Source organism: Brachycentrus maculatus, unplaced genomic scaffold, assembly GCF_059751285.1.
Source record: "Brachycentrus maculatus isolate JH-2025_06_01 unplaced genomic scaffold, ASM5975128v1 h1tg000387l, whole genome shotgun sequence".
Lineage (NCBI taxonomy): Eukaryota > Metazoa > Arthropoda > Insecta > Trichoptera > Brachycentridae > Brachycentrus > Brachycentrus maculatus.
In genome coordinates this window covers 523,622-534,437 of record NW_028281136.1, presented here as the reverse complement: position 1 = coordinate 534,437, position 10,816 = coordinate 523,622, and the positions used below count along the sequence as shown (strand labels likewise).

The window sequence follows — 10,816 nt, the reverse complement described above, 5'->3', positions numbered from 1 at the left end:
TATATATATATAAATATATATATATATATATATATATATATATATATATATATATATATATATATATATATATATATATATATATATATATATATATATATATATATATATATATATATATATATATATATATATATATATATATATATATATATATATATATATATATATATATATATATATATATATATATATATATATATATATATATATAAACGTTAATAAAAAATACATAAAAATTTGTATTCTTTCGATATGGAACGCATTATCGCATTTTACATCGATTTCTATGGGAAAAATATGTTTTGCTTATCGAGTATTTCACTGGAACGAATTATGTTCGTCATAAAAGTTTCCACTGTACTTTTTTTTTTCCTACCTATCCCGGTTTGGAGCTTCATAATTATAGTAAGCCTAACTATGCACCAATGGGTGAGGACAAATGTCAAAAGTAAAAGACTAATGAAACTTTGTATCTGAAAAATGTCACATCTAGAATCGTTGCAAGTTTCAGCTGGTTTTTCGACAGTTTCCATGACTTGTTTCAGTTTTCTTGACCAAAAAATTGGAACGACGACCAAATTTTCGGTATGCGCTTTTCACTATGCAGACGCAAGGTGAAATTTTAACAGGATCTGTGAATACTAGTCGGAATATTAGCCTGTTTAGAAGCCGTTGGAGGATTTCACTTTTATGTTGCATATTGTAGGCCGCGATGTGAGATCTCGGGGTACGCCAACCGTGGCATAATGCGAGCACCAGGAGAGAATTGAACTGCTGTTTGCACCTACTCAATTATACTTTATCTCAAACTTTTTATTATTTGCTAAATCGTGAAATGCACAATTATAACGGATCCAGCTATAGTTAGAAAGCGTTTGTGTGAACGCCGGCGAATGCGACAAGTTGGGATAATAGCGATGTTAGGTTAGGTTACATTTAAGTCGGGTTATGGTCCCGTGGTTAGTGTCGCGGACTCTTAAGTCAGATTTTCTCGGTTCAAACCCACTATACCACAATTCGATACCTATTTCTAATAATAAGCCGTTTAGGCTCACAGAAATAGTATGAAATCGAAATATTTGTGTAAATAATAAAATCACCAATATTTATCTTTTTTTAATAAAAAAAGTTTTGAACTGACAATTCTTGGTGGAATTGCATTTTATAGAAGAAAATTACAAGTATGTAGTTTTTTACACATTCATTTTATTTGACTAGCAATTTTATTAGTCTTGACCCAGTCTGATGATGTCGGTTATGACGAAACCCATTCGCTGGTCAAATAAAATTTATGTGTAAAAAAACAACATAGTTGTTATTTTATTCTAGGCTAGTTAGGTAAGTTAGATTACGTTATGTCTGTTTTTTTTCTATGGTCTCAATCTTGTGGATTGGTTTGCATTAACAGATGAAACATCCTTTATATTCTAGTCTATTATGCGACTAGGTCTGGTTTCCAACCCTTATCCGCAACTCAATGGTGCATAGGGCACTGCATCATATAAACGCAGTTATCTTGATCATTAACACACGAAAGAAAGGTGATCAGCCCCCCGATTCAGGTAATTGAATAAATATTAAAGTGAAAAAACACTTATATTCATTTGACAGGGAGGGAGGAATCGAACCCGGGACCTCCAGTACGACAACCGAGCGTGCTAACCATAACACTATGGAGGCGGACATAGGTCTGGTTAGGTTAGGCTAATTACAGCGGCAGAAGATGGATGAAAGTAGACTTTTAGTAGGATGCAGTCAAAATGCCATCCGTCAGATCCGGCAAAACGATGTATGATAGATGATAAATGTGTAGAAAACGATGTATGGTGGATAGTGAAATAAGAAAAAACTGGAAAGCTGAGGAGAGTATTATCGGTAAATTTAAGAAATGTGTCTTGAGATGGTTTGGACATGTGAAACGTATGAGTGTAGAAATAACGGTAAAACAAATTTATTAGGCGAATATAGGTGGAGAAAAGAGCTAATGAAGACCGAGGAAAACTTTTCATGATCAGGTATTTAAATTACTTGAAAGCGATCGAGTTAGAGTCGAAATAAGCGGCGGGCATGTATAAGGGGATGCATGAATGTGGCGGAGGCGAACATTATCTATCGATAATATTATCTTTATTTATCTCAACAATATCCAACTGACAAATGTACATATATATATATATATATATATATATATATATATATATATATATATATATATATATATATATATATATATATATATATATATATATATATATATATATATATATATATATATATATATATATATATATATATATATATATATATATATATATATATATATATATATATATATCGTGGTCGTAGAGGAGAAAATGACCAACTAACAAAACGTAAAATGTTCAGGAGGGCCATTTAAGTCACTTTTGCTTGGCAAGAAAATAAACATCAATGCAGTTAGTCATTTTCAACAAGTCAATATGTTTTACTTCCAAGTTTAAATTCCTTTGTGATTATTTTCAGGGTAAACAAATAGTCAATGTTCACGTTTTTGTAAAAATGCACTTGGTCATGTATGTGAGAAATCGTATCATTTAGCAAATACTAGTAAAAGGTGTTTCCATCGGTGGATGTTTCTAATGCTCTGAAACATGTTTACACGATTTCCGGAAGTGAATAATATACCAGTCACATGTTTCACTCTCAAATCTAAATGAATTAATATTCCTCTTCGTTTTCCAGATGGATGCCTCCCCGCCGAAGGCCGCCGCGGACCCGCGATGCGTGCACTCCCAGACAATCTTCATCGTTCACCGTGCATGGTATTCCCATTCCTCGGCAATAAACCAACGGAATGCCAACTGAGACATCGCAAGAAATTGTCCAGCGGGCCGACCACTTTCCCAGTCATTGTCCAGCAGATATGAATATTAATCAGAGTTTAATTAAAACAAATATAAAAAGAGATTCACTCGAAACAAGAACCGTGAAATCGGATCACCTTGACTTACATAAATCGAGGTTTTAAGTTAAAACTGTACAAAAAAACAATGCCATGAAATAAGTATCTAAATTAGCTATTAAGACAGTCACAGACGGAACCGTGCATCTGAGTGTCAACGTGAAATTTCACGGTTTGCTGGGATATTCAAAACCAACAATGAAGATGTTTTTTGCCAATTGTTTCGATTGCTTTACGGCGCAGTTTGCAATGTTTACGTGCGTTTTTATCAGTAGCTGGTGCGATGCGTTCGAATAATTTGCTCAGCGGGGTTCTTCCACGGTCGAGTTGACACAAGAACCATGACGATGCGCGGCGCTACCGGCCAACATTCTCTCTTCAGTCGCCATCGAGCGAGCAGCGTAGAGAGAGAACTAGCTAGAACTCCGTACGCCTTCACGCCCAAACCGCGGGAAGCGACTGACACACCGGACATCCTCAGCCAGAAGCTCGTCGGACCCGATCTGACGTCAGACGACCCGGATACCCTGAAAAGAGCCAGGGAACAGATCTTAGACCCCTTCGAAGACGATATTAACGTCAGACTAGCGAAAGAACGACTGTTTGGTGGATATTCAAGAACTGGTAGTAGAGCCCCATCTCCTACCATATTCCCTTCAAACGTAGACTTTGAAAGACGATTAAAAAACGAAGACGAACGATTTGAAAATGCATTTGGAAACAACGTCAGTTTCGATACCAATTCCAATTTCTCGGATAAGCTAAGCGACACCAGCTCCATCAGAACTCAAAATGTAAATAACAACAGACCAAGTGATGTTTCTAAGTTCAACTCGACCAAAGCAGTGCAGGATCCAAGATCCAAACAAGTGACAGTAAGAAATGTTGAAAACGCTCCATCAGTGAAATCGCGAAGTAACGATTCGGCGTCAGATAAAAGTTCAAACGTCAGTGATCGGTCAAATTTGAGTGTTGCAACTTTAAAAGACAGAAGAGTGAGTGACGCCAGTTCTAATTCGAGTGTAAACAAAACGTCAGTAAAACAAGTAGTGATACAAAGAAACTTTGGATCAGATCGAAGTGGCTCTCTCGAAATTTTAGAGGCTGAAGAAAGTGCGAATAAAGGTGCCGCGAAGGAGAAAGTAGAAGAAGTCAAAAAGCAAGTGAAGATCAATGAAGAACCTGCGTTCAAGCTTAGGGAATTTGTCCATTTAAAAACCGACTTTGACGAACACGACTTTATCAGGAGGCAAGATAGTTTGAAGGTTAGCAGAGTCGGTTTGGAGAAATACAAGAAGAGTAGGGCTTTGGCTGAAAGTTACACAGATCGATTTTACAAGAATATACGAAGAAGCGAAGACAGTGTTGAAAGTGGTGATACTGTGGATGATGGAAGAGAACAGTCGAGTGACGGAGGTCCTGTGAATGTCCCTTTGCCCTTTCCTCAGAGAGTCAAGAAGGATCCCGTGGACAATGCAGAAGCCTTCAAGGTTCTCGGACATCCGGCTTCCATAGTTCCAACAGCTTCTATAGACCTGGAGTCGGTGACATCTTCGACAACCTCTTCATTCAAGTATGTAAAAAAAACCCATTAAATATTACTTATATTTTTTGTATATTTGTATTCTATTTCTATTCTATTCGAACCCTTATTCGCACCCGATGGTGCATAGGGCACTGCATCATATAAACGCAGTGTTATCTTGATCGTTAACACATGAAGGAAGGGTGATCAGCCCTCTGCTTCAGGTGCCAGTCCAGGGTTATATTGAATAATATTAAATATTATTAAATTTAAATATTTTTATTTTATATTTGTATAAGTATTGTTAACTTTGTAGTATGGTAATATGGCACTCTCCTTATCATTCATCCTACACTTTGTGTAATACCACCTTTTAATAAACACTAATTCGTGACTACCGGAATAATCATTCCATCATCAGGTCATTAAAAATACGACCTTACATTTGTACAAAAATAAAATTTTCAAAGAGAGAAAGAAGACAATTAAATCACAATGGGAATATTTTAAAAGTGGACTTGAAGTTAAATTTAATAAATAACCAACTAAATTTAACAAGTCTACTACCTACTTAATTTACAGGAGATCGTTTTTAAAGTTTATGAATATAATAAAATGTAATAACAATAAATATCAAGCCACTTATTGAACTTTTAACTGTGCAACAGATCTTTTTAGGTTAAACCTGAATGTGTTTCCTACATTTGAAAAATATTCAGTGCATTAAAAAAAAATTAATCAATACCTTCTCTTCAAAATGCAAAATCAACACTTTCTGTCCTGTAGCGGGTAAATATTAAGCTAAAAATATGCCACTTTTGCTGGGATATAGTATTGTACATTTTCTGGGCATACCAAAAACATGCAAGCTAAAAATTGTCGATTTTTGACATATGACCTTGTTGAAAGGAGTGAGCGATATGGCTGGCTTAATGATCACTACATTTGTGCAACGTTCTGCTCATTATAAAACATCTAAATTGCATTAATTTTGTAAATACTACGAGTATGTATGTCCACCTACATAGTGTAATGGTCAGCACGCTCGGCTACTGTTCTGGAGGTCCCGATTTTTTGTATGTTAGACCTTAATAGGTGTACATTTTTTCGTAACCAAATTATTAAATCAATCTCCCGTTTTTTTGTAATTACAACGTTATCAGAAAAGCGTGTCGATATAGAAATAATATTAATTGTATGTGGATAGCTATATGAGACCGTAAATCAAAATTTCTCCATTCTGACATATAGATATGATAAAACAAAATTAAAAATAAATTCACTTCCGTATACATAATTGGCGGTAATTTCATGTTTGTTTCACTTTCTGCGTATAAATTTGGTTGGCAGGTTAATTTTCGTAGCGAAATGGAAGATTCCCATCTCGTAGTATGTATTATAACATTCTATTTTTTTTAATATCTCATCAAAGATGAAGAAGAATATGGAAATCTTGAGTAATTGGTATTTCATACAACTTATGTACATGATACTGAATTTCCTGATATATTACTCCATATAACGACTGATATAATGAAATGTATTGAAAATAAATATCAAGCCACTTATTGAACTTTTCACTGTGCAACAGATCTTTTTAGGTAAAGCCTGAATTATTTTTCCATTTGAAAAATATTAAGTATTATATCGCTCACTCCTTTCAAGAACGTCATATATCAAAAAACTTTATTTTTCAGGAGAACGTTTTTAAAGTTTATAAATCTAATACAATGTATTAAAAATAAATATCATGCCACTTATTGAACTTTTTACTGTGCAACAGATCTTTTTAGGTAAAACCTGGATGTTTTTTTCCATTTGAAAAATATTAAGTAGGTACTTAAAAAAATAATTGAACAACCTTTTCTTTAAAATGCAAAAACAACACTTTCTGCCCTGTAGCGGGTAAATATTAAGTTAAAAATATGCCGCTTTTTCTGGGATATAGTACATTTTTTGGGCATTCCGAAAACATGCACAACTGAAAATTGACGATTTTTGAAATATGACGTTGTTGAAAGGAGTGAGCGATATTTTCTTTCTCTCGAGTATTATTTCAATCGTGTTTTAATTTTCAATCAGGAAATGATAAAACGGTTTTTCATTTTATTGATATTTTTAAATATTTATTTAATTTAATGTATTCCATTTTGAACATCCTTGAGTGCACACTTGAAATCATTAAGTGAAACTTCTACAACTGTCTACATTACATTGAACTTCAATAATATTGTTAAGTTAACTGGTCCGCCCCCGTAGTGTAATGGTCAGCACGCTCGGCTACCGTTCTGGAGGTCCCGGGTTCGATTCCCAGGGGGGGTCAAATAAATATAAGTGATTTTTTCACTCTAATATTTATTCAATATTACCTTGGACTGGTACCTGAAGTGGAGGGCTGATCACCTTTCCTTCATGCGTAAAACGATCAAGATAACACTGCGTTTATATGAAGCAGTGCCCTATGCACCATTGGGGTGCGGATAAAGGTTTTAATAATAATAATAACTACGTAGATTGAATTTAATAAACGCCTATATGTTTGTATTTTCACCTGTTGATGAGAACATCTATATTTATGTATTAATTTTACATCAAACACAGATTTTTTGAGTCTACTAAGTTGTATTTTATTAACAAAAACACATAAAAAAATAATGTTGCGACAATTGTTTCACATTGTTAGGGCATTATATCCAACGAATGTCGTTCGATAATGCCAAACATATAATAATAACAATGTGAAAAAATTGTCACAATTTTTTTTAATGTGTTTTTGTTAATAAAATACAACTTAGTACACTCAAAAAATCTGTGTTTGATGTAAAATTAATACATCAATTAAAATGGAGTTCTACAAATTAAACGCCAAATGTATAAATAGAACATCTATAGTTTTTGAAACTTGTCGTGTTGACATGAAAAATCTCAAAAGTGGTCTTATATTTTATTTCTATATTCAAAACATTTTTCATCTTATGGCTAATTTATATTCCTTTTACAGGCTTCCTCCCGTCGTGCGATCTCATCGAGTCACAGCTTTCGCCATCGTTGGAGAAGCGCAGCAACCAGGTCCTCCGTCGGAAGCGTCTTCTGCGTCGGCACAGCTTCCTCCTGCGCCCCCCGTGCCCGTCGCGGCGCCTTCCGGGAGAGTGTCACCATTCAGGGGTAAAGGCTTCAAGCCAGACCCCAACTCCAGGCACACCACCCCGAGAACGTCGAGAGCCAGCTCTCCCCAGAGATCTAGAGCTAACTCATTGACCAAGGCGGAAGTCACAGCCAAGGTCCAAGCCAGGCAAACCACCTCGTTTGACAGATCTCAAACGCCCGTAAGAGATTTCGTCAAAGAAAACATCGAAGAGGTTAAGGAATTGAGCAATTTTAATAAGGAGAAAAACGAAGAGTTAGCGGAGCAGAAGCGGATTGAAGAAGAAATAGAAATAATGAAGGAACTAGGGATTATAGATAGTAATATACCGATCAATATAGCCAGCAAATATGCCAAGACTAACCTACGATCCAGGTCTAGTTCCCCGGCCGCGGCTCTGCGCTTCGAGAGTATTCCTGTGCCAAATGCGAGGGTGATCAATTCGAGAGATGGTTTGGAAAGATTCGGAAGGAGAAATATAAAAGTCACAACGAAGAGCGTACCAAGCTCGCGGTCACATTCGAAGTCTGGCTCTCCTCAACACACTTCGAAAATTCCTCGGAGACAGACGTCCATGTCGCCACCGAGAGACGACGACGTGGAGTATTACAACCATGCTAGCACGATGTCGAACGCTCTGTCCGCTGACGGGAGATTCATTTCAAATAGCACTAGCAGCATCAATGATAATAGAGTCTTTTCAGTCATAACGGATGGAGACAATAACCCTATCGATGTCAGTCCTATTAAGGTACGAAGTAAAAGCAGTAGTAACTTGATACCGGGACCCTCGATACTAAAGTCTTCAAAACCACCGAAGTCACCTGGAAAAACTGGTCCACCTCCAACCAATAAGAACTTGAGTGCAAAAAGACTATCGCCTATTGTATCCACTCCTGATAAATCTCCAACACCCAGCAAAGGTTCTTCTGCCGCTGGAAAAGGTTCTTCGTCCAATGGAAGAATGACACCAAAAAGTAAGAGTCCAGTACCTGATAAAAGTAAAGGAAAGAATCTCGCACCCAAGGGAACTACTAAGAAACCAGAAGCAAGAAGCAAAACCCCTACACCGAAAGTGACGTCTCCATCGAGAATACCAAAGAGACCTTCGAAAAGTCTCGTGACGTCTCCGAATGCTTCCAGATCAACCTCGAGAGCTGGGAGTCGAGGACCAGCGAGAGATAGCAGTCCTGTGAAGAAAACTTCCTCGACTTCAAAATTGAATAGTACTGGTAAAACGTCGAAACCCAAGACTCCTAGTAGCATGTATAAAGGAGACACAATCAGTATCGATTCAGAATCTATTACTTCTGACAAGAAGAGTTATCTCAAGCGATCGAACAGTCGTTCCAGCATCATGTCCAAAGTCGGTGCATCGGGAAGTAAACCAGAACTAAAACGCTCCAATAGCAAAACTAGCCTGAAACCTCTCACTAGAACTAACAGTATGAAAAGTATAAACGAGAAGCCTGGAACGAGAAGAAAATCCAGTATGAAAGACGTCCAGGAAACGATCGAGGAGACCACTTTCAAAGGAAAGAGTAGCAGCAGGCTTAAAGCTAAAAAGAGTACAGCGAAGAAAGAAACATCTACCGATGATGTAGAAAAGCATGATAGCGAAACTCAATATGATAAACTAAGTCAGTTAGAGCTGTCGCTTATGCGAATGGATAAGTTGATACCACTAACTAAAAATAATGTGGTCTCCATGACCACAGCCGCTATAACTTCTCAACCGTTGGAGATAGCTGCGAAGGTGACCAGTCAGCTACCAACCACGTTTGAAAAGGCAAGAGAAAAAAGAATACTAGATCGTAATAATTCTACTGATTCAATGGGTGTCGCTAAAATAGAAGATCCGTCAAAGTCAACGGAAGGCGATAAAGAGAAGAAAGGTTCACAAAATTCAACATTACAAAAGACAGCTAGCAAAACGAGTCTCGGAAGTGTTAAAGAAGAAAAAGACAAAGATGAAAAAGACGTAAAAGAAAAAGTCCTCAAGAGAAGTGACTCGATACTCCTTCCTAACAACATGAAATTAAAACCGATCAGGACGCCTCTAGATCCCAAAGTGGAAATGGTCAAAATGAAGATAGATAATATACTGAACAGTAGCCAATCCAGCTTTGAGGATATAAGGGAAAAAGTCAAGAAAGTGGACAAAGCGGCTAGTGTGAAATCGGCACAAGCCATAGAAAAAGCAGCGGAAAAAGCTAACCAGGAAATAGAAAAGAGTGTAGAAAAAGCCGCACACGAGATTGAAAAAACGACGGAAAAGGCTAATAAAGAAATCGTTAAAACCATAGAAAAAGCCAATCATGAAATCGAAAAGACTACAGAAAAGGCACATCAGGCTATCGAAAAAGTAGAAGAAGCAGCCAAAAGAGTAGAAGAAAAGATAACAATCACTCCTCCTGCTGGTGAAAAAACCTTAGAACAAATGAAAAATGACGTCAATAAGAAACTATCCGAAGAACTAAAGACAGTGTTAAAAACTAGCGATCAACCAACGACTAGTATCAGTTCAGTGCTGAATCTTCATAAAAATGGAGTAGATAAAGGAATGACTCCAGTTGAAACGGCGAAAAAGTCAGAAAATGTAAAACCGAGCGAATTGTTCGGAGCCAAAATCAACGCAGCGGAGCTGATAAAGGTTAAAAGCGACGTCATAAAGAAGGAGACGTTACTTCCAGTTGTCACAGTGGTGAACGAACGACCAAAAGGTTCCGAGAACATGGACGACAAGGAAAAGATCAACGAGTCCATAGTCAGAGGGGAGCCGGACGTCGAGGTCCAGAGTGGGAATGTGGCCATGTCGAGCAAGATGTTCGAGAAGAAGAAGCCGGTCGGCAGGGTGGGGTCCATGGGGGATTCCCACAGCACGACCAGCGGCGTGGCAAACGGCACGAGCACCAATGGGACCAGCGGGCACGCAGCCGGCACGAATGGCGCCAGCACGAACGGGGCCAGCTCCAAGGCAGGGGGTAAAAAGTAAGTGTATTTTGTATTTTAGCATGTTGTAACATTCTACTTATCTTTTTTTTTCTTCTTTATTTTAAATTCTTTTGCGTTTCACAATATATTATAATTACAAGTAAAAAAAATATATATTAATACAAAAAAAGATCCCACAAAGGCATGGATGGCCTGTATGTATAATAAAAGGGCACTGGCAAGAATACAATAGATATCAGATATAAAA

General features: G+C 37.0%; 1 protein-coding gene across 1 annotated transcript; it reads left to right on the top strand.

The window, feature by feature from the left end:
* The first annotated feature begins 2,724 nt into the window (after nt 1–2,724).
* On the top strand, nt 2,725–10,609 carry LOC148303091 (uncharacterized). Its single transcript, XM_088270523.1, has 2 exons — nt 2,725–4,517; nt 7,471–10,609. The coding sequence occupies exons 1-2, from the start codon at nt 3,286–3,288 to the stop codon at nt 10,607–10,609; spliced, it is 4,371 nt and encodes a 1,456-aa protein (XP_088126649.1). The 5' UTR covers nt 2,725–3,285.
* Nucleotides 10,610–10,816: the final 207 nt, after the last annotated feature.